We start from the raw sequence: 25,730 nt of genomic DNA on the forward strand, positions 1-25,730 counted from the left end.
CATGGTAAAAGATATTTGAAATCCTCAGAAAAATACATGTACAAGAAACCAGAGAGAAATGTAAGAATAGCAGAGCAAGAGAGAAGTGTTTTGATTAAAAAGCACGTAAGGAAGGGAGGTGTCTCCCTCGCAACGTTCATCCTGCATATCAAAGAAGTAATGAATGCAAATGAAAGAAAGGTTTAGTAGAGAGATTGGAGGGTGAAAAGAAATCAATGGTAAGATTCGCTGACAATACTGGTGTCCTCATTGGAACTCAGGAAGACTTACAGGGAACAGAATAAATCAAAGAAAGACGAAAGAAATGAATAAAGAGGGAATTCCTCAATAGAAGAAGTTTCCTAGTACCGAAGAAAGTCCTTAGTGTGAGGGAAAAATCTTCTGGGAACGTATATCTGGAGCACAGCAGTGTATGGAAGTGAATTATGACTGTAGAAAAAACGGGAGAGAAATGACACTCGGCGTTTGAGAAGTGGTGTTACAGAACGATGCTGAAAATTTAGCGGATCGACCAGAAGTGAGGAATCCTCTGCCGTATCGGAGAGGAAGAGAATATCACAGATACATGACTAAAAGGAGGAGCAGGATGATAGGACACGTGTTAAGATATCGGGGAGTAATTTCCATGACGCTAGAGAGAGCCGTAAGGACAGCAGAGATGGGAATATATAGAACAAATAATTGAGAATGTTAGGTGTAGCTGCCACCTTGAGATGTTGGCATAGGATAAGAGGTCGAGCAGGCCTGCATCAACCACTCAGATGACTTGTGAAAAAAATGATTCAAAACATGGCGAGTAATACTACACCAGAGATGTTAGTATTTTCGTCTACGGTCAATACGCCTCAATCTGTTTTAATCCTCAGAGACATTGGCACACATGTCTTCTCAAAAATTGAGCGCCACGGCTTTAACAGTATTCGATGGAAAAAAGGGGGGATGGGGGGGGGGGGGGGGACGCGGGTGTAACCAGCCGTCGACGTCGTGCTTATAATGTCAGTATAATTTCTGATTGAGTAAGAATGGTACTGAAAGACGAACGTGGTCTTTTTGAAGCAGCCGATTCGAGTGTGATAAGTTTCCCCAATAGAAAAAAAAGAGTTTTTTTCTTTTTTGCACCGCTGTAAGGGATTGCGATTGGTGGTCTTCGCTATGGGCAATATTGATGAACTCTGTTTGTTGCTATCAGCAGCCACGCTCTCTGTCAACAACATTATAATTTATGATTTCTTATCATTAGTTCCTCTGATCAAGTACTCCCCCCCCCCCCCCCCCCCATCACACCGATGTGTCACAGCGTGGATGAAGTCCCGTGGCCGAAGCGAGAGCTCGAAGAAAGCGGCTGGGACCTTCTTTTATTTTATAAAAGAGTGGCGCTCGTGAAGTGAGCCAGTGCACGTCCCGCTGCAGCGACGAGAGGGTTAAGGAATGTCGTGTGGGCCCTCCCCAGTGATAGGTCCCTCACAATGCGGCCATTGAGGTAACACGCGCCCGGCCACAGACACGGCCTGTCCCGTCCTGTTTCGTCCCGGACCCCAGGGACTCCCTCTACCTCGCCTGTCTGACGCCCACTGCTCGCAGTCGTAGCCAGCCTGGCAACCACTCCATGCGTACGCACTATTCCACTGAGAACTCAGAAGCACGCACACGGTGACCGGACAGAACACTAAAGAGCACCCACACAGCAAATCTATAAATCGACTGTCAGTTATTCACACAAGCACCTCACGAGACTGAGGATACGGATCTGGACATTGCTGCATCATAAAAATCCGAGAATAGAACTGGCGACGCGACGCCGACCAGTAGACCACGGAGGTGATCATAAATTTCAAAACAGCTCGTTGACTCAGCTTTCTTCAGCAAGCATAACATTTATAATTCTACGAATCTGTATGGAACACCTGTTCACGCATACGTCCACCCAAAATATGCAGTTTACAGAAGACGTGGCATCTCCACAACAGCGTGGATACTTTCATGTCTGGCGAATTTGGAGTCGAATCTGAACTGAATAATGTAGCACTATTGTGTCCATATGATGCACAGAATTGTGCTGCTGAAAAATAGCATAGCAAATTTAAACTTTTCTGAGATTGAGGTAAAATTCCTACTTAAGGAAGCAGTACTTGGAAACCACTTTCAAGTCTAAAGGCAACGTCGCTTTCACCAGAATAACGTGACTCGGTAGCTCGTTTCACATGTAGCAGATCCGCGAAGTGTCTCCCGTAAAAACCAAATACAAGTTTAAATTATCAGCAGAACCCTCGGCTACAGGTTCAATATTGTATTTGATTCATCACTTTACGTGTTCATTTAGTACCTGACACGTTAGTTTCGTTACTTATGGAGTGTAAACTGAAAGCCAACCGTGTAAACATATGAGAGCTGCACTGGAGTCCAGGTTTTGCACCAATTACAATTGAAAGTATGACTGTAGAGACAGGAACAAGATGGTTTATCATAACGAGCTTCTAAGAGCGTAGCTCGGTCCAAAATCTCGGCGAGTGAGGGTGTGTGCACGAGAATAGTGCGTCTATTTGGATGGCATTAGTGTAGGTAGGTTGCAAATTGATTCTGATAATTTTCCACGTGTAAGTATTCTATTTTATGACACAGCATGATATATAGAGCACCGAAATCTATTTTTGGTGCCTCTAAAAACAAACAATATTCATAAAATTCTTCCTGCAATTATTCACACGCTTTTCCTATCATCATATTAAAAACTTGAGGCATTCGATCTAAAATAAGAATATCAATCCCGGTGTGAATTGTATTACGGGAAAATAAAAAGCTTCGAAGAACCATTTACGTCACGTCTCTCTTACAGACCGTGCAGCAATCTAAAATTAGTGTTCGCTAAGATGTTTTGAAGAGTCTCGTGTACCTCTCATTATTGCCTATTATTTCTCCACACAAAACCGATTTACTTTGATTTCTAGCACATTTTTACACACACACACACACACACACACACACACACACACACACACACACATCCAAACGTCTACGCACACATCCGTACTGTAATGGACAAGTAATGTTTTTCCCTTACTAACCTTTATATAATTCCAGTGCTGCTGAGTTCGTTCGTGTGGATTTGGAAAGGCATGTAAAAAAAGAAGACACAGAAAGAAACAGCATTAGACAAGGCCACCACCGAAAGACATACAGTTCACCATACACTGAGCGCTGCAGCATCTTTCTCGGTGGATGTGAACGGCAGTAATGTAAATCATCATATCACAACTGGTCGCGGGGAAAAGGCCTACGGTATTACATTAACAAAATCGACGACTAACAAACTGCCTATGTGTCTCCATCCTCGCAACTTGTGCGGCATGAGTTTACGTCCCCAGGTAAGGGGTATGTGATGCAACAATGTGACACTGGGGTAGCATTAAGTTATTTTTTCATATGTTAGTCTTGCAATTTAAGTACTAATGATTACTTAATGGCACTTATTGGCTTTGCAGTCTAGAAGTGTGTATAGAAATATTACCTATAGAAGCACGGCTGGGTTCCATAACTGTTGCTTTAATTGTATGGGGAAAAGGGGGGGGGGAGGAGGAGTAGAATTACATGAAATCGTAAGGGACTTATGTAATTCTGTGGAATATGAACAAACTAAACATTTAAATTAACATCGTCGCTTAATATTACCTCAATCTGTTTAACAGTTGTAAGCTTAATAATACATGAAACAACTAGACGTATTAAACCCAAACCACCTGTTTGTTGAAACTCTTTAGTATGAACTTCCATTTCTACATAACAAGCTCCGAAATGTTGCTCACTACAGAAAAATGTAGGGGTGTCAATGTTTTATATTCGTATTCTTTCTTAATATTAGTGTCAAATCCGACTTCAGCTACTCTCTTCGGAGTGGTTCGTCCTCCATGAATAACTATAAATTCCAAAGAGAAGTTTTAACTTCACGTGGTCCTAGCGAAACAAACCAAAACCACACGGCCAAGCTTAGTAAAGAAAGAAACGAGTCGAGTCAGGCAACCATATTGCCAGACACTGTCGATACGTCGTGTACGACTAATCAGATTGCTTGGGAATCACGAGCGGTCAGAGATCGACCAATGCGATCTAATCCCAAACGTCCTATGGACAGGTCGCACGAACTACCTACGTGTTGCTACAATCAGTCGATCGGGTGTGGGGGGCCCTTAAGATCTAAGATTCCGCAAGCCGGTACACCCTGAAGTGTTTTCTCCGCAGTTACAAGCAGGCTTTGATTTCTTGCTTAGCCATGCGCAAGACAAACAGTGGTACAGACTCGGTGTAGTGCCAGACAAACGCGGCCCGCGAGGCTCAGCTCAAGAATGCCCTGTATAGCCGAACACGGTCAGCAGCGGTGGGCGGGAAACCGAAGTACGCGCGGATACAATAGTGCCGGCCTGGCTGAGTAACGAGCAAGTCCGGTTAAAGAGCCCACGGTGGTCCTGAGCCGACCACCGCGCGATGCCCACGCGCCGCCCAGTCGTGCCGAATATGGAGCCGGCTTCGAGGACAGCAGCTCGACGTCGCTGCACTCCTCACAGCGAGTGCTGAGTGGAGGCCACTCGACAGCCGAAAGCAGCATTTCCGTGACACGTAACGCAAGACACGTGCTCACTTCGTCATCATAAGCGATACGGGGAAACGCCGAGTTGTCATAAATAATGTGTTTCAGAAGGGTAATAACATAATATGATATGATCCTTTGGGCTACTGGAATGGACATCACGGGATCCAGGATGAGGAACAGCAACTCAATAACTATGTACTTTTGCACATTCCGCTCTCTATCACGTCACGCATATTTGTATTTCACAGTGCCGCCGTTTACCTTCCAGCAAGCAACGGTTACACGCTTGCGGTGTGTGGCGGAGGGTATTTTGTGTGTCACTTCACTCCTTTCCCGTCCCAGTCGCGAATGGTTCGCGGAAGGAAAGATTGCAGGGGCTCGACTCAATCTAATTTTATATTAACAGTCTTTTCGCGAGATATATGTAGGAGGAAGTAATATATTTGTTGACTCTCCTTGGAACGTCCGTTCTTGGATTTTTAACAGAAAACCACACCCAGATGCCATTCTTACAGCGTCTGCCACAGGAGTTGTCTGATCATCTCCGCGACGCTTTCGTGCCTACTAAATTAACCCGTAACGAAACATGCAGATTTTTTTTAGTCTCTATATCCTCTATCAGTCCAATTTCATACGGGTCCTATAGTAACGAGCATTATCCAAGTATTGGTCGAAGGAGCGTTTCGTTCGCTACCTCCTTTGTTGCGCATACTCTTAGTTATTTTGCGGATATTCCGTACGCTCTTATTTTGTTCATTAGGCGACAGGGCGGGACTGTCAAAAAGCAGTGCATCTAGCTGGGCGCCAGTATCCACCGCCTTCTGGGTCTCGTGGACAAACAGCGGGCAGTGTCTCACACGATCGTTGTTTTCCGTATCACATTCATTCCTACAGAGGTGGTCATCGGTTCCGCCACCTTACGTAATCAGTCAACATGTCTCTCGCTCTCGACTGCTTTCTGTGTTTTGCACGTATTTATCAAAATATTTTCAATATACAATATTGCAAGTTTTATGATTTGCATTAGTATAGTTTACACAAAAGGACCAGGAAGTAAATGAAGATGACATGGGTGGTATGAAACTGGGAGAAAAATCAGACAAGGATCCAGAAAACCTAAGCCGAGACAAGTTCATAGAGTACATGACATTCCCTTGGAGTTACAAAGATCATTGAGAGAGCCAGCCACAAAAAAAAAAACCTATTCCACCGGGTACGCAAGGTACCTTTGACATGCGAAGTATCCTCAGACTTCAAGAACAACGTAATAAGTAATGCAACACATTTTTTCTGAAAGTAGCTTGGTTTAATTCAGGATTCCAATACATTCTTTTGGCTGTAAATCTCTGTTTTTTCAACGTAATCTCCGTTCAATGCCACGGCCATATGCCACCTTACTGGGAGGGCCGCACGATACCACTCTACTGGTCGACGTCGCCGCCAGCGTCTTGCTGCATTAATAACCTCGTAACGCTCAAGCAGTTCAGCACAGATGGTCCTTCGCTGCTCTTAACGGTCCTCTTAGGCATCGAGGAACCCGGAGGGCAAGCACCTTTGAGTGCCCCAATTGGTGGACAAGTGTGTCAGCACTAACAACCCTGACGTCCAGTTGTACAGCGAGGTGTTTGACTGTGATCCGTCGATCACCTCATATGAGTGCCTGCACGTTCCAATACTGCAGGAGTCTTCCGATCACGACAAACGACTCGCCGTGGTTTTGTTCACTGCTAGGCTTCCGTAGACCTTCAGGATGGGCGACGCTCCGGTCTTCCACAAAAAGAAACTCAATGATCTCTGCTTGGAACGCACCTTCCTTAAAGACGCCATTTTGAAGGCTACGCATAGCGCCGCCACCTACCGACACATAGTGTGAAGGGGGAATATTCCACGATATACAACAACAAATTCTGCATTTTTTCGAAAAAATGCGTCGCATTACTTATTTAACGTCCCTCATAATAATTTAAATTCCAAAGACAGCTGACAGGTATGAATATTAGCGAACCATTAGTTTAATAAAATCATTATTGTAATATATTAAGGTGAATTATTTACATAAAAAGGGGACAACTTGTAAAAGTCGAGCTCTGAGATCAGTTTCAGTTTTGGATAAACGTAGGAACACGCGAAGCCATACGGACCATATCACTTAGATTGGAACAGAGGTTACAGAAAGGCAACTCTACATCAATAGCATTTGCAGATCTAGAGAAAGCTTTTGAAATGTTGATTGGAATATAGTCTTTTAAATTGCGAACGTAGGTGGGATAAAAAAAAGGGCGTGAATAATTACGCAGAGTTGTACAGAAATCAAACTGCAGAGTCGGAGGACGTCGAAGTAACTCAGAGGGATGTGAGGTAAGATTATGGCCTCTCCTCGATATAATTCAATTGTATGTGGAGCGAGCAGTAAGGAAATCATGGAGTAATTTGGAATGGTAGAACAAATAAAAACTTTTAGGTTTGCCAACGACAGTGTAATTCTGTCAGAGACGGCAAAGGACTTTGAAGAGCAGTTGAATGGAATGCATAATGACCTCAAAAGAGGTTATAAGGTGAACATCAATAAAAGTAAAACAAGGGTAACTGAATGTAGTCGAATTAAAACAGGTGACTCTGACAGAATTAGATTAAGATATGAAAAACTAAAAGTAGTACACAGGTTTTGGTATTTGGGCACAAAACAATTGATGATGGCCAAAGTAGAGAGGATATAAAATGTAGACTGGCAATAGCAAGAAAAGCATTTCTGAAATAGAGGAATTCGCTAATATCGAATATAAATTTAGATGTAAGGTAGTCTCCTTCCATGGTATGTGTCTGGACTGTAGCCTAGTTCGTATGGAAATGTGGGTGATAAGCAATTTTGACACTAAGAGAATATAAGTTCTTGAAATGTAGTGCTACGAATAATGCTGAAGATGAGATGTGTAGTTGGAATAACTAATAAGGGAGTAGAATGTAACTGAGGGAAAAGAAATTTATGGTATAACTTGACTAAAAGAAGGGGTTGGTTGGTAGGGTAGTTCTGAAGCATCAATAAATCAATTTGGTATTGGAGCAAGGAAGGATGTGGGGGGGGGGGGGGGGGCAAAAGTTTTCGAGGGAGACCAAGCAGCTTCAAAAAGGTGTAGGTTTGGAGAGGAGGCGGCTTGCGCAGGATAGACCAGCTGAAGAGCTGTATCAAACCAGTTTTGGGATTGTAGAAGACGAGGACGACGACAAAGACAACCACCACCACTACGATGGCGAGTATCATAGATATGTACTAGACGTGTACAGCTTCTTTTATTCGGTACCAGAAGTCTGGTTATTAGAGTGGCAAGAATATTACAATGCTGTAAATCAAACTCAGTACCATGCATTAACACGGAGCGTGTGAAACGTATCGACAACGGAACAGCCTTGTTGTTGCTGCCACGACTGCATATGGCTAAACGATAACACCGCCCACTCCCACGCTCAACTGTCAATCACTTCGTTATTTTGATCTAAGTACACAGCTAGAATTACGGTTGTTTATGGCCGAAGTTCCGTCAGCAGCCAGGACGACGTCCAGAGAGCCCCAGCACGGATTCCAAAACGCGATCGCGGCGAGAACCCTACCGTCACGGCCGTGCCCGCGACCGCTTCCGCCGTCCAGACGGAAACCTGGTGACGCAATCGGTCTCGGCCAGCGCGCCGCGATTGGCGCTCGTTGCCCGTAATGCGAGGTGTCCGCAGCCGTGACGTCATTGGCCGGTGACATCACGCCCATTACCTCCTGGGCGCGTCCTGTCTGCAAAACTGGACGGTGACCGCCGGGTGTCGCCCACGATCTAACCAACCCGATCCTCGTTCGGAGAAGTGTCTGACTGGGAGCGCTCGACGTAGGCTGCTGGGCACAGAACAGACAGCTGCCGTGTCTTTAAATTTCAATTGCGCCTTCGCTTCCAGGGACGACGGGCGGATAATACTCCATTTTAATTAAAACCTGTACTTCTGTCAAATATAGGGTGTGGCAACAAAATTTGCTCATTTCAGCGTTCAGAGTGAAACAAAGTATATTGTTATGTTGCTGCACTGTTATGTTGCTGCACAGTCTGAGATTAAAATTGTACAACTTTGAGAACATAAAACAATCTTTGATCGCAATTGATTTTTTTTCATTCAGTTTACGACTTGTTCCGATGTATAGAGCGTCAGATATGTCGGTTATTCTAATCTATTGCAATATATAAAAAATTGACTATGCCGACGGTAACTTTACACTACAGGTGAACTGCACTTATCGGATTATTATTTTACATCTTTTGGTGGTACCAATCTTTGCTACTAGTTTAGAGTAATAGCCATACCTGATGATAATTATAACACCGTTTTTATTTTGTGGCCAGTTTTATGCAGTCCACAAGATTTATACATCGAATTACTGTGTCCTTCATTGTGGCCGGCCGAGGTGGCCGAGCGGTTCTGGGCGCTACAGTCTGGAACCGCGCGACCGCTACGGTCGCAGATTCGAATCCTGCCTCGGGCATGGATGTGTGTGATGTTCTTAGGTTATTTAGGTTTAAGTAGTTCTAAGTTCTAGGGGACTGATGACCTCAGAAGTTAAGTCCCATAGTACTCAGAGCCATTTGAACCTTCATTGCGATTAGTTACATCTCATAAAAAATTTTGTGTTAGCGAACGAAAAATTTGAATTGTGACGCTACAAAAGAATGCTGAAGATTACACAGGTAGAACAGATAACTTCTGAGGCACTTAATCGAATTACGAAGAAAGGAATTTTATGGCACAAATTGGCAAAAAGGAAGGATCGATTGATATGACACTTAATGGGGTGTTAAGGAATTTTCAATTTGGTAACAGCGGGACGTCTGGGGTTAAAAATTGTAGAGGGAGAGCACGGCTTCACTACAGTTAAGCAGGTCGAAAGGGGCGTAGGTTGCAGTAGTTATGAAGAGGTGAAGAGGCATGCACGGGAAAGACTAGCAGGGAGAGCTGCATGAAACCAGTTTTCAGAGTGAAGGTAACGATAAGAAAAATAAGAACAGCAACAGAACGGCCCTTATTGTCAACACACACATTTACTCTAATTCTGAATTTCCACCAGACTTTTTCAAGCAATGGGTATGCGGGCCATTGTTTAGCTAATGTGTAAGGGTCTCTACGCGATCGGTGTAAACCTCATCGAGATCAGGCGCCCAGGGAACTTCCGCCCCACCACCACCACCACCATCACCACAAAAAAAAACACGCATTGGTGTTCCCGCTGCGTGCGCGATGGTCCTATCGTCGTGAAATCAGACACTTCCAACATAAATTTGTGCAAGACTGGGCAAAAAATAAGTCCTCAATAGCGCTGAAAAGTAGCCAAGGTTTCAAATTTCCTGGGCGCTCGTTATCTTCAGAAAAAGTAAGGACTAATGAAACTTATTATCGACAATGGACACCAAGAAGTTACACGTTCTGAACGAAGGCTCCTCTCGTTAAGTTTTCTGGGTCTGTTAGAAATCCAGAGGGGCATGTTTCGTTTATTCACGCATCCACTCCGATTACAGTGCGAATCTTCACTAAAGAACACCAATGTGTCATGGGGCAACTTTCCATGCAATTCGTACGCCATTTTGCCGGACACAGAGTTATAGCAGCACAGGCAACTTGTATGGGTGTGAATGGAACTCATCATGTAGAATGTGCCTCACAGAACGATCAGTTAGTCGTAAGGCCGCTGCATGATTGCATGCCGAGAGCCGACGAGATCCCAATGACTTCTTTACTGTTTCGCTATTCTGTGGTGAGTCACGGGCCGCAGCAGCCGCATTGTTGTTCTCTTCATTTTTCCAGTCGCCATGAACATGTTCACACACGAAACAACTGATTGCTGGCCAGGCACAGGAATTCGGGCGGGTATATTTAAGTCTGCACGAAATGCGAACTGCGCTGTTTGGCTACCATCAGACGAATGCCGGGATTTTTCTAGGGTAAGCGGAGACCGATTCATCGTCCGTCCATAAATGTAACGATAAAAACGAATGTAGACTCTCGAGTTTAAAGAACTGTCGAGAAGCAGGTCATTAGGGACTGAGAACAAGTTCGGATTGAAGAAGGATGATAAAAGAATGGACCATACCTTTTCGAACGAACCATGCCGGCATTTGAGGCGAGTTGGGATACTCACGGAAAATCTAAATCTGGATGTCCAGAAGGGTATCTGAGCCGTCCTGCCACATACGAGTCCAGTGTCTGATTACCGCGTCATCTCGCTGGGTTTGTAGCGTTGATGCCGACTCTAAGCTACAATCCCTCTAAGACACAATATTACTCTTTAGCTTTTGCTGTCACTACCCCTCCTTTGATTTTTTTACCTTTTGCGTATTCCAATTGACAACTCATTATTGTGTTTCATATTTTGTCGGAAGAGTATGTCCACTGTTCTTTCCTCGTCCATATTTTCTAACTGTTACAATCCTGTGTTTCTGTTCATACAACGGCATCTCAGTATGCAAATGAAAGAACAATATAGACGCGAAATAGCTGTCTCACACCATTTTTTTATGTGGAGGTCTTTCATTTTAGTACTTCTACTGTCCGTTGCTGAGATTGTTGTAATAAACGTTCTGTTTTCCTACACCACCTCAACCTCATATGAAGCAACTGTTTTAAGCGACGCTATGCGTCATGGGGGAATGTGGACTACTTGCGGTGGACAGCCAGCCACAACCGGCGGCGTGCCACGGCGCTTGCCTTTTTCGGTGTGCGCAGTACTATTCTCGCTGCTCTGTCGCGTAACTGCAACCGCGGTCGCGCAATCTTTCCGGTAAATCTCTCGCCAGCGGGGAAAGCATCCGGCGAACCTGTTGTACGAGTGACTGTGAAGTCACCCAGCGCGAGACGAAATTACTCAGCACGCTCACCGTCAGCGCGAGTTGTCGGTCAGACCCACAATAGTGACAGCTCATCGCCACATGCAGCCCGGCTGCTGGGCTTTTATGAAAGCAGGGATGATCGCGAGGCCGCCTACCATAAGAGTTGCAACAATTAGACTACTCCGAAATGCAACTTATTCGGGTACATCTCTGTGGGCCGCAAGCCATGTTGACTTTCGATTTCACAACAGATTCATTACTACGTGTTCCGCCGGCCGGGCTGGCCGAGCGGTTCTAGGCACTCCAGTCTGGAACCGCGCGACCGCTACGGTCGCAGGTTCGAATCCTGCCTCGGGCATGGATGTGTGTGATGTCCTTAGGTTAGTTAGGTTTCAGTAGTTCTAAGTTCTAGGGGACTGATGACCTCAGAAGTTAAGTCCCATGGTGCTCAGAGCCATTAGCACGTCTCCAAAGTATTCTACCTACACATCAATCTACAAAATACCATAACCAACATTGTCACGCGAGATGCCGCAAATACGTAATTTTTTTAAAATTTATTGTAACAGTCACAGCAGCAAATTGTCACAAATGATAACTAATGTTGATCGTATTGATGTTCAGATCTCAAAGTAAAAATAAAACTTTATTAAGTATCTATTCAAGCAGACTATATAGCTCGAAATCTGGTAGAATTTTTAAGAACGTTAAATAATTTATATCCCTGTTTCTTTACTTAAATACATATTCATTAATGTTTATTTTTATAGATAAATCTGGAGATGATCATTAAGTGATCGTAACTAATTATTTGCGGCAACGTGCAACTGAGACTGTTAGAATAAATATGTTTAAAAACATAAACTACTTCATCCAAACTATGTAATTCTTTTAGTTTTTTTTAAACACATTTGCATCTTTCTCCCGTCTATAACATTTATTACACTAACATCTCGAGAGTTAGTAGAGAATTTTACTGCAGGATAATGTGTTTGTTTATATTCTTCAGTCTTTATTTTACTTATCTCAGATACCTTTCTCACTTAAGTGTTGGATTTACTAATAAATACAGTTACTGCGGATGACTGGACCACTAGAAGAATAAACACGTACCAATAACGATTTGGAAGGGAAAATATTTAATTAGCTACTCAAACAAAATCTTGACTGCCGCCTCGGAGTAGCAAGTAACTAGAGCTGTCCCAAACCAATAGCTAATTTAATCTCCGCCGTGGTTTACTTGGTGGTGTCATACTGGAAGCGGTACGTCATTACCACCCTAAGAACTTTGTTCAATGTTCCCCAACCAGTTACAGGAGAAATCGGCATTTTTCTATGTATACATATCGTCGTCAGAGATGAGTAAGTTACTGAAGGAAAAATCCTGGCACCATCTGTGAGCTGATTTCTGAATCTTTAGATCTGTAGTGAGAGTGAAACATTTCGTACCACTGATATAATTTAACAATAATTTCTACTGGCCCTTTTTATTCACTAAATGTGTTTTATCGGAACTGTAGGAGAAAACTATTTTACAACCTGGGTGAAATGGACATAGCCTAATCGGAATTTTTATTACCTTTCAACTATAACGAAAGAGCTATTGGAAAGTGTGTAAACTCTTCTATCTAAAGCAACCGTGCGTGAAATGAGAAACGAAGTTTTTCCCGACTTAAGGTTTTTTTTTTAATATTAAGCACATTAGGCATAGAAATATTAAGGTGATTAGTCCTTTTCCAAAATTCCCATTTTCGTTTTATTAGTTAGTCCTTCAGCGTTTCTTACGTTCTTTGCCATAATGTTTGAACGGCTCCTTAGCTCAACCGTCTGCGCCATGGCTAGATGTAGTTCTGACGGAAGTCTTTGTCACCTAGCTGACAAACAGTCGCTAATCAAATATGGATACACTCATTCTCTTAACACAACAAGAAGGAATGCAGTTACTCGGCTGTGAAGCTAATTACCTTTACGACGGACACTGCTTATTAGGAGAACTGCAAGACTGTCTAAATGCGAACGTGCATCACTACATGCGACCAATTTGAGTAGCTGATGATCGCTGGACGTTTAAATTCTCCCTAGCGCCTGAGTGGTCCGTGGTGAAAATTAGCGCTCTAATTTCAAAGAAAACAGTTCCGTATTTCATTAAAATCAACATCATGAATGCGAAGCAATTAAATAAATAGTTTTAAATTTCTGACAGAAAACAGTTGGTTCTTTCCGACGACACAGATTTTTAAGGCAAAATAGTTTAACAACGCTCGTTCAACAATTTCTATGCGACGCTGACACGTTAATACTGTCAAATGGGATTTGAATTTTACTTTTTTTTTTCTCTCTCTCTCTCTAAGTTCCAGTGGTACTATGGACTACAATTTTTGCCAGGGCTCTCTGTTTCCGTGGAGACAAATAATTCTGAAATTTGTTTCTTAATTGTAACATTGGTCATGTTCAGGTAGAACAGATAAAAGACTGATGATTGTCCATGACGGTAGGTGTCTATCAGCATCCTTTGGAAAGAAAATTCCCGAAAGTTGTGGCAAGAAGCGGTACTTAAGGCTGCTATTAACGGGAGCACGAAAGGGCCTGTGGAAAGGTCAGGATAGCGTTCCTAAGACTGACTGGAGAGCTGAATGTCAAAACAAATTCGTAGAGCGTTTGTGGAGCTGACCAAAAGAGCACTCGTCCGACAGTCCTGGCGAGGGTCATCGTGGGCTCTCTGGTACTTTTTGCCGATGATACAAGTATAGCTATCACACCCGACAGACAAGAATTAATTGGTTAAATCGTAAATGATGTAAGTAAGTGGGTAATTTCCCAACCTCCATAAAAAAAAAAAAAATTTGAGTGTCATGTAATATTTTGTCTAATGTAATATCTTGTATAGGCACCTTTTATTAACCTGACACGTTCCATATCATTACGAAGTGTCGTATTCATGATCTATGCAACAAGTTCTAATCTAATCTAATCTAGAGCGAAACTGGTGTTGCAAGAGTAGGTCGAGAGCGAGTGTCATCACTGATCAGTACAGCTGTTCTGCTAGTACGGATATACTTGAAAGTGCGTTCCCGCACGCGGGCGTGGAGTTCAGCTCGTCATTTGCCGGTTTTCTAGGTCCGCTCGGTCAGGTCTAAGAGAAGACAAATTCCGTTTGTTCCCGTGGAAACTTTTAAGTGCCGTGCTTTCGTTTCAGTCGTGGTCCTTTTTCGCATTAGAAATTTGTTTATGGTGGACATTACCGGCGGAAGTTGCTAGCTTTGCTAGCTATCATCTGAGGACGGAGTAGTGACTCTTTGGGGTGCTCTCTCTCTGCAATCCAGTGGTCAGATCTGAAAGTAGCTGATTTGCTATGAGCCATTTATTAGCGATATAGGATTAGTAATTTATCACGATGTATTCAGAGCAATTCTGCGGTGCAGTACGTCGCGTGAACTGTCTCGCGCTGTTCACATCGCCAAGGATGCTTCGATTCCAGCCGTGGTCGCGATTGGGACGTAACGGGACACCGTTGTCTTCTGTTCTTTCGCAATGAGTATGGTAGTTTCTTAAGACGACAAGTAATATCTCCGGGTATCTATAGGAACCACCACCAGAGTGCAGCCCAGAGCAGCTCATTACGTATTCGAGGAATTGGACTGGCCCGCCGGCTCCTATCAGTGTAGCCCTGTCCGTTTTTTACAGACAGAGGCAGCTTTCCGCGGCGCCAGGCGAGCCCCGCCCACCCTCTTCCCCGGCATAAACAAGGAGAGCCGCTAAATAAAGCGAGGCGGCCACCCTGCGCGTTACACAATGCGCCCGTATATTCAGAAAGGGCACAGCCGGGAAAGGACGCTTTCTCTCTCTCTCTCTCTCTCTCTCTCGCTACCCACACACCACTGGTGCTGGATATTTTCAAGCCCACGCGACAAACTTTAAACAGAACCGCAGACGCCAGCTTCCAGTCACGGTTGTCAAAAACCCTGCGACATCGTAGATACAAGGTTACTCCCCACTTAACAGTCAAGAATTCTGTTCCAGTCACCATTTAATCACTGATTCACTGGGCTGAAATCAGTGCAAAGGAAGGGCGTCGTCAATCTCAAGTGATTTACTAGGCCAAGTCCTATCTGAGAAAGCATGTCTATGTTTTCCTCTGTGATCTTCAAGTAGATGTGGGAAGACCAACTGTAACTTGGAATCCAAAACTCAATAGAACTTTGCCTTTTTTCTTCACGTATCCACTACAAAGCCAGGGCTGAATTTTTCAATGCTAACTGAGGGACAGCTTTTGAGTACAAAGATGTCGAACAACAAAATTTTTTATTTGTAGTGTTCAAACACACGTTCAGGCAGCAAATAAAATTCTACAGGTTGCTTTTGCATGCTCTCAACCATTTTTCATGGACCACACATGGAAGAAAGGTTAGGTAGTGTTTGGTGGCAATGAGAAGCAGAGTATACCTCGCTATATTAACGACCTGTACGTCGAAAGAGGTCTAATTATACTGATACGACGCCTCCTTTGACAGGTTCTGAGCAGTCTCAAGTAATACTAATATACAATCAGCAACGAAATCACAGATACGGGTGAATGAATGAATGAAGTTTGAAAACTACTATCTGAGCAGAAAATAGGCTTGCCTAAATCCAAATACTTTCGTCAGACTGAGTGGAAGTTGGCACCGACCCAACATTCCGCAGATTGTGCATGCGAACAGTGGCCTGAACGTTGGTATTGTGGGTTTCAGGACATTGGCACCATACGCCTCTGACTACTTAGTTCTTTCTTCTATTCCAGTTACGTATTTGAGTGCCTAAGCAACAACCTAATTAAAAATGATCTGGTACGTTACGCAACGCTATCCTTACGACAAAATGGCCGCATTCACCAGAACAGATTCGGAGAAGCGACAAAATGCTGAAATACGCATGACCAGAAAAGCGTTTCAGTTGCTACTCGTGCAAACGAGACTATTTCGATTACTTTCCTTTTTCTGTTGTTTTACAAAAACATATGTTCAAGAAGCATTTACAACATCTACAGAATATGATTCTTTCTCAAACTACCAATCTACGCGTCAGCGGTAACCAGTAGGGTCCATCCGAAATGGCACAGACCTGACAAGCACGATAAACTTGCTCATACTCATTAACATTGTAACCATTCTTACAATATTAGCATTCTAAGAGAGAGTTTTTCACGAAATGTAAAGACGAACGTTTAGTCATTGCATGTAAAAACTTTACAAGTTTGCATGACGATTTTGAACATGCGATAAATTAGTGAATAAATAAACCTTAATCTAAAGTGAAAATTTACAATTAAAACGGCATAACGAAAAAATGAAGAAAAAGAAAAATCCATCTACTACGCCATCCCGTTCGGCGTTCGGCGGAAATCCACTTATACTGGTACAGCGTAAGCATGATGCTAGTCCTCACTTCTAAACACTGCAGTGGTTTACTGGGCACGGTCGTGTTGGAGGTGATGTGCCGTTGCTTACGCAGCCATGTACAGGTGGCCTAACAGTGTAAAGTGGCCTTCGAATTACGGTACAATTCGGCATTTTTTTACATTAATCAACACTGCCAGAGGGGAAAGGGAGATCAACAACTAATAAAAATGCCAGGACTGATCCCTTTTGATTCCTTCTTGTGTATCAAGTACACGAACTGATGCGTGAACTTTGAGACTCGAACCACAAACATTATGGAGCTGCTGATAGTCAATCTACATCTGTGGCCCTGTAGTACCCTCGTAAGTCGATGTGGTGCACCTTCTGTGCTAACAGTAAGCAGTTAATGGAACAGCGACTTGGGTGCGGCATTAGAATTGACTGACAGTTTACAATACTGTCTGGCAACTACCCACTACAAACGGTCACAACGACTGGAGCCAAGGGTAGGACAGGACAGAGGAATACACAAGTCGCGAGAGGCTAGCCTGGGCCGCGTCATATTTAGCAGAGTCAACTCGCCCCTGTGCTCTCACCGATCGGCTTCTGCCGCATACCAAATAAATAAGTGCAGCAGCCAATGTCACGATTAGTTGACAGTAGCGGCGCTGGTGTCAACGTTGACACTTAAGGCTGGCTATGTCAGCATTAATTTGCCAAAGCAGAAGAACTTCTGCAACATACAGTAGATTCTTGTAGGATGGCCCTTAAGACAATTATCTTAAGCCATCCCTCACGAAAACACAGAAAGACACCCAATATACATAATGTCTGTATTATGTGAATGCTTCTATGAAGTTGCATGATACATCTACACTAGGCGCCGGCCGGTGTGGCCGTGCGGTTCTATGCGCTTCAGCCTGGAACCGCGTGATCGCTACGGTCGCAGGTTCGAATCCTGCCTCGGGCATGGATGTGCGTGCTGTCCTTAGGTTAGTTAGGTTTAAGTAGTTCTAAGTTCTAGGGGACTGATGACCACAGATGTTAAGTACCATAGTGCTCAGAGCCATTTGAACCATTTTTCTACACTAGGATGGCCACCTTACCGTGCATGGCGGAGGGCACTTCTGGTATTTTACCACTACCCCCTACCACTCCTCCCAATTTCCATTCCCATTCGAGAATAGCGCGTGGGAAGAACGGCTGTCCATAAAGCTCCATACGAGCTCGAATTTCCCTCACTTTCTCGTTGTGATCATTTTGTGAGACGTATGTAGGGCGAAGCAAAATGTTTCCTAACTCTTCTGGTATTTTCTCGTATTTAGCTTTTAGAGTTGTGAATGCCAAATTGTTGCAAGATATTTAATCCCCCCGCCCCCTTCATAAATGGTTCTTAAAGACAAAATCTTTCTGTTTAACAATTTCTATTTGTTTTCATGCTGTTTGCATGTCCTGACATTGAATCGCATGTCGTCTACATACTTAAGCGATCTATTCCAACATTTTCTCCTTCCTACTTCATTGTACCATCAATTTTAAGCACTCGTTTTAATTTTCTCCTTCTTGGATTATTTTTTCTAAGGCACGACAATGGGCAGAGTTCATCGCTTTGTTTCACGCCTGTTATACTCTCGTTTACCATAGTAACAAATAACTGACGAGGGTGAGAATTAAGGGGCCTTTTGATCACACTGAGTGGAATCCACTTCCGAAGTAGTAAGTCTCCCTCATCTGATCCAGTATGACTGTCCCATGTCTCCTCCCTGAAGCTCCGTAGCGATTTATCCCGGTTTTCAAATTTCCTTAATCCTAATTCTCCTCTCAGTCTCTATCCTAGGCTTTCAAGTGCATCCTAATTTCAGGCGCAACTGCCCCTCTCACTCGTTTTAAATGCATTCTACCCTTGTTCGGTACTTCAGGATCGTATATAATCATGATAGATGACTGTGAGAAACGATGTCCCGTATTTTTTTTAAATATCCCCCTGTAAATAGTTTTTATACTTAGATCAAAGCTCACAGCCCAAGGGATAATCCGAGCACTACGACAGAAGTACTCGTGTTATTCATGTGCATTTAGGTCAGCCTCACGCCTTCTGGACGAGGATTTGCCGTGCCTCGAAGGGTGACGTGAGGCTGGAGAACAGGAGGCTTTGTGGGCCGCCGGCAGTTTGCGGAGAACAGCCCTTTTGTGCAGTATGTCAAGGCCCCAGCCTTCCCAGCCGGGCTCTCGCCGGCTTTCTACGCGGCCAGCGCGCCTCCGCTACTGTCGAGCGGGTGTCCGCCCCGGCTGCCTGCAGGCGCTCTGTAGATCACTCAACGCGATGGCTTGCTTCTCCTGACTCGAGGGCGCCCATAACTGGAGGGAAGAGGGGCACGTCCCCCCCCCTCTCACCCTAACTCTAACGGAAGGAAAAAAATTATACAGTGTAGTCAGCTGTTTTTCTTTCAAGAAAATGCTTTAAAAAGCGGTGTTACGCAGATTTTTAATAGGGTCCAAACTGGAACGTTTTTGTATCTACTTCAAGTTGCCATTCGTCTTCCAAAATACCAAAAATACTCCATACCCCTAGATGTACCGCCCCTCCCCCCCGCCCCCACACAAAAACTATCGTGGGGTGCCATTGCTCCGGCTGTTAGCATTGCTGTGAGCAGTGCCCCATGCGGATTTCAAGACAAAAAGCTTCAAGTACTAGGTACGACAATATTCGCATCTACACAGCTGCGAAATGTTATTATAAGGCCGCATTCGTGATTTCAAAATACGATAAGATGGCAGGAAATTCGTCAAAACCAACAACACCGAATCCCGCGAAGCAAGAATTCCAAATCGTTAAAAGATGGAAAACTATGCGATTCGATAGGTGAGCGTGCATATTTCAGAGATGCAGTTGGTGGTTATAAAATGTGCCAGCTGCCGAATGTTTTTACTATCCCAGCTGTAGTGGCTTAACATGATGACTGTGACAAGTCATTCTATTGATGCTGACTTTATTCCCACTAATTTCCATATTTTATTACACTGGTAGAATTTCATATCTGGTAAACATTTTCACAGTGCGGGAAAGAGGAGACTACTACGCCCAAACAGAGAATTCTGGAAATTAAGATCGCGCTTTGTCGTTCCAATTCTTCGTAATGCTTACAAAATTCTAGGATCTCTTGCATTTCCCAGAAATGGGATTTGCCGATTGTATCTGGCGATTACTTTTACTTTTGTGAAGCACACGAGACCGCTTTCATGGTCAAAATTTATCTTCTTAAATGTACAGAGTGCAGAGTCAACACCTTCATCCAGTACGATCAGCCACTCTCTGTATGGACAAGTTCAATGGCTTTAATACGAGAAATAACATTTCTCTGCGATTGATTTATAGATAACTAATTAACTATGTTAGGTAAGTCTTCGTGTTGCGGGAGAATGCATTCAACTCAATATGGAACCACTATGGAACATCAGTGTCAAGGTTCTGCTACATTTTTTATTTCCAAAAAGGCTCGAGATACAAGACTCAAAAGCGATGGCATTATTGAGCCAAGTAGGCTGATCAGTCAGTAATGAGTGCGTTGAAACACACGTTAGTAATCTGAGACAGTCGCGGGCATCAAACGCGAAAAATGAATGTTGTAGCATCTCCTGCCTTTATCTCACCGCCAATGCTATAGTTCTGATGTACAGTGTCCCATGTACCTTGACCAAGCCAAACAACACTTCGTCCATAAGTAAAATAAAATATGTATCAAGCAAATGTTGCTTAGCTACCTGGTGGACATAAACTAGCTTGAATGCCTTTCTCGTAACTTTGTTCATTACGAAAATACAAAGAGTAATACTTCTCTTTTTCAATGACACCCTATATTTGTTTCAAAATGGTTCAAATGGCTCTGAGCACTATGGGACTCAACTGCTGAGGTCATTAGTCCCCTAGAACATAGAACTAGTTAAACCTAACTAACCTAAAGACATCACAAACATCCATGCCCGAGGCAGGATTCGAACCTGCGACCGTAGCGGTCTTGCGGTTCCAGACTGCAGCACCTTTAACCGCACGGCCACTTCGGCCGGCTATATTTGTTTCATTCGGTAACCACTTCCTCTGGTAAAGAACTTCTGAAAAACTAATCACGATGTATGATTGAAGTAATCCAAGTTGCTTAAATATGCGACTGCAGTCTTTCTCGGTGTATCAGCCAAGTGGTGGCGTCGTCTTATCGCTACGTTTCAATGAGCTTCGTACCCATCATCTTCTGGCGATAATGGGTACGAAACTCATTGAAACGTTGCGACACGACGACGCCACCACTTGGCTGATAACCCAAGAAGAATTCATCATGTTGCTTAATGTTCTCCCCCCCCCCCCCCCACCCCCTCGTGGTAGCTAAACAAACGTGCTATATAGTTTCATTTGGTTCTGGACTAAACGTTGTTTGGGGTTGTCAAGATAAATGGGACAGCCTCTAAGAAAGAGCAGCAAGCCCACCAAGAACTGCACGCCTTATTCCTTTTCGTAACGACGAAATACTTCTAATAAGGTACTCTCTTTCTTGCTTTGAATGCATTTCATGTGGCGAGTTTGTACCAAAGGTCCAGACGACTGATTACAAATTATTAAAATTCAAAGCATCGTGTGTTTATAACAGAAGTTATGGAGAACATTAGACACAGATAGAGCGATAGTTGAACTGGGCAAGCACAGAATTTTGGGTAAGCTTGCTGAAAGAGCCATATCGTTTGGTGGTCCCACTATGATTTACGTTCATTTCTCATTCTCAATACTGTCACCGTTCGTAGTGCAGCTATACTTCGCACTGCGGGAGGGCAATCGGCAGCAACAAAAGTTCTTCGACCTTCACACCTCAAGACAAGGATGATTTAATCGAGAAGCGCGGACGGCAATTCCGTGAAAAGGAATATTAAGTTGCCATATCTCCGTTCCTTTTTTACGGAACTGTGTCCATCATAATTTCTCCCTTCACAAGAATTCAAATTGTCTACTTCTAATCAAGGGCGACGACACTTCGACGCCCATGGTGAACAAATCTCCAAAGTATCAAGCTATTCCTAAGTTGCGAGTAGTTTTCAAACTGAATTTTAGTTTGAACAACACGATTTATGTTGTGGTTCTGTTTCAGGCGTTGCGTATCTTTCCACAAGCTATGAACCAGACTGCCCTGCCAGAAATTTGGGGACAGCAGCAGCGCAATGGGAAATACGAACCAACGTGCAACCCGGCACCTTCCCCGTAAGTAAGCCTTTGCCCTTTGACATCTCACCTCCACCAGACAGACCACAGGGCCAGATGGCCGCATGACAGACCACAGGGCCAGATGGCCGCAGCACGTGCTAGCTACACACACACACACACACACACACACACACACAGGCCGTAGCTGCAGACTTCCGGCGTTGCAGACGGTAACCACAGCGGGAAGCCCGCGTGGCCCAGAGCGGCACGCGGCCAGCTTCCGGTTACGAAACCGTCGTGCTCGCCTGGACGACTAGATAGCTGGCGCCAGTCTGCGCTTTTCCCTGGTCATGGCGGCACTCCCATCCTGCGATGCCGCCAAATCCCGACACGCTGCTGCCTGCTCCATCGCTCGCTCTCTCTGTTCTCCACGAATTACGTGATGACTGCATCTTCAACTGCTCTAGAAACTACTGACATTTCCAAGTCCCCTTCCCTTCGCCCGCCATACCGTTGCCTTTAGTGAAAGGTGTAAAGGTGTCTACAGAAAACTCTGCAGACCGAAACCCTAGCCAAGGAGGAAGTGTCTGGGGGGAACAGTTTAAGACACACGACTCGTACATGAAGGGATCACACTTAAATCCCCACTGGGCCATCCCGATTTGTTTTCCTTCCGTGGATATCGACACTCTTGTTCAAATTAGCTGTCATTTTTTTTAAATAATTTATTTCGGCATCAGACCTATCGAATGACTCGAGGCTAAAAAGAACAACAAAGAAATTTTACAAGACAGCCACTGTTTCCATGAAGCGGCCCTCGCAGGGGACGTATTGCTCTCTGCGAAGCACGAGATGTGGTATCTGTCGTAGTTGCCGCATGCTTTGAAACGATCTGCTACATCTCACACAGCGTGCTCCTGATCTTGATTTGCGTACGCGGCGCTCTCCTGCGCGGATGTCAGCTGCATCTGGCGCGCAAATAACACAGTTTGTTTACGAAACTGGACGCGTGTAAAATAGCTGCGTTAACTCTAATAGCTACCGTCGAAGAAGAAAGGAATCAGCCAGCGACATACGACAAAGAACTGCTAAGCAAACACAGGGGAACGAGGATCGAAACAAGCAGGCGACATTCGGTCGAAACGAACAGGCCGGCCGAGGTGGCCGAGCGGTTCTAGGCGCTTCAGTCCGGAACCGCGTGACCGCTTCGGTCGCAGGTTCGAATCCTGCATCGGGCATGGATGTGTGTGATGTCCTTAGGTTAGTTAGGTTTGAGTAGTTCTGAATTCTAGGGGACTGATGACCTCAGATGTTAAGTACCACAGTGCTCAGAGCCATTTGAACCATTTTTGTGTCATGGCACTGAAACGGCACACTTTTGTACGATGGATGAAATAGTACGAAATCTATCAAAAACGAGAAATTTTAACTAGCAATGTGTAATTTCCCGTTATTTTATTATAACAAATCGTACCAAATGACGCGTATTCAAAATATCCTCAATGAGCCGGTACTTTGAAACGCCTTATATTCAAAGCAGATGTTTTATGAAATCCATCACTTATACAGAGTTTAACTCCATATAACCTAATCCAATATATAGTCTCAAGTTCTGCCCGTCATGTAAAACCCATGTTGCATCTCATTGGTAAAGTTCCTCTCCACGTAACAAAAACCAACTAGGCAGATCTTTCCTCTCAGTTTTCGCGATGGAGTGGAACGTGAAATTCCACACTGTGACGTCATGAAACCTTACCAGTTCCTCGTCCACGAACGCTTTCATATCCAATGAGACGACGCCTTCAGGCAGTGTGCCTCGTCAGCTGGCATCTGACAGAGAGCGGGCCGCCAGCTACAAATCGATTGCAGCTTGGCACTGCCAACTTCACTAAATTCCGCCGTGCAAAGCACTGCGAGTCCCAGTGCTCATGTGGGAAACTATTCCGTACGTGAAACTTTCGCCTATTTCAAGAGAAAACGTATCCGGTCCAAACTAAAATTAAAAATAGATTTAAGACGTACTTAAGACATTATAGAGAACAGCTTCCAGTCACCACGGCAGCGAGAGAAAATAAGGCTGCGAGACAATTCTTTATGAATTTCTCAGTGTATGCACTACCTACGATTTCAGGTGAAGGCGCCGGAATGAGGAGACTGCATGGAAACTGTAATGTATTTAGTAGAGGGTTTATTTTCGGGTATAAAGCAGCGTGAAATAATATTTATACATACGTATTCTGCAGTCTCCGCTACAATGCACAGTGGAGGAAAAATGACTATCTATATGAATCTGAACGTGCTCTAATCTCGCTTCCTGATTTTCATAACCACTTCGTCAGAAAGTTGATGGTGTTAGAAAAATGGTCGCATGATCGTTTGATATACGTTCTCTTGATCTATTCAACACATTTTCGCGACAACTACATCGTCTTTCTTCCACTGATTCCACTTTTGATCTCCCCGAGCATTTCTGTTACACTTTCGCGCAGTTTAAATTGTGGCGCAACGCCGCGATTAAGGTGCTCAAGATAATGGACTCAAACCAGCTAGCAGAACACAACGGACAGCACACACCACCTTTTTTTCGTCCTTAGCAGAGCGCCGAGCGTTGCTGGCAAGCGCAACCGCAAGGATGACTCAGGCAGCGCCTGCCTTTAGCTTGAATGAAACGCCGCCTTTCACCTGGCGGGCGAGCTCACGGCAAATTTTCTCTCTTCGCCTCTCATTCATTCCACCCAAGGTCAGTCTAGTTATTCTTTCATCCACCCAAGTCACGCGGGAGAAGTACGTGGCAATTACAAAGGGGAACAAATGTGGTGACAAGGGAGCGCGTTTTATTGCGGCAAGTCTATGCTTATTCGGGCACTTATTACGACCTAACGTGAAGTATGTTTTCATGATTATTTCAATGATAGCAAGGGCAATGTAGTTTTGGACCATGTATCTATTTTACAATGAGCTACAATGTGTAACGCCGGAAATGCATATACTCCTATTTCCATCTATTGTACTATTATTTTTTTTCCTTGTTTTGTTACCTCAAGATATGACATTTCTGTCTCTTTATATATTGTAATTGTTTTACTGTTTGTATATATATATTTATGCACTCATGTCGATGTATAATTGGTTTGTTTCGTAAATATTATTTGTATTTTTACGCTGGGTCTTGCCTAGGGAAAACTGCTATCGAACGATTACGTCGATAGGTCGTGTGACGAATCAAAGTGTGTAGGATCTTTGGTAGTGTTAACTCTGCCGCGTGGAGCGCGGGCAGAGCAGTGAGAGTCTGGCGGGAGTAGCGAGTGGAGCAGGTGTCGTGTGACGCTCCCGCGAGTTGCCGCGCTATCGGGGTTTGGCAGCATGTAATTGCGCTCGACTCGCGATGATAGTTTCTGACATGGTGTCGCGGACGGGAAGCATTAGCTGGCGCACATCAAGAGCCCGTTTCGCCTGGTGACCGTGTCGAGAAGAAGGCGCGCCAACATCCAGCTTCTGCAACAGCGACGGCCGACAATGAGTGACTGTCGCCACCTCCTCGATCGACGGCTTCAAACCTTCAATCAACCAACAAGGAAGACTAAAAGCACGTAAAGTTTCAGAACTGTATGGCAGACCTCAGCTTTTCAAATTGTTCCATTTGCCTCGCAAAATTACAGCAACTTAGCATGAACCTTTGTTGCTCATTGTCCCAATTGCATTGCCAAGCAGGGTCCCTTCCTTTTCCGAAATGA

General features: G+C 44.2%; 1 protein-coding gene across 1 annotated transcript in view; it reads right to left on the reverse strand.

The window, feature by feature from the left end:
- The window catches only part of LOC124803383, a 514,737-nt gene that overhangs the window by 351,145 nt on the left and 137,862 nt on the right, over positions 1-25,730 (reverse strand). Inside the window, 1 exon segment of the mRNA XM_047264568.1 lies at positions 3,063-3,080. Within this exon segment, the coding sequence (XP_047120524.1) occupies positions 3,063-3,080 (18 nt within the window).

Source organism: Schistocerca piceifrons, chromosome 6 (genome assembly GCF_021461385.2).
Source record: "Schistocerca piceifrons isolate TAMUIC-IGC-003096 chromosome 6, iqSchPice1.1, whole genome shotgun sequence".
Classification (NCBI taxonomy): Eukaryota; Metazoa; Arthropoda; class Insecta; order Orthoptera; family Acrididae; genus Schistocerca; species Schistocerca piceifrons.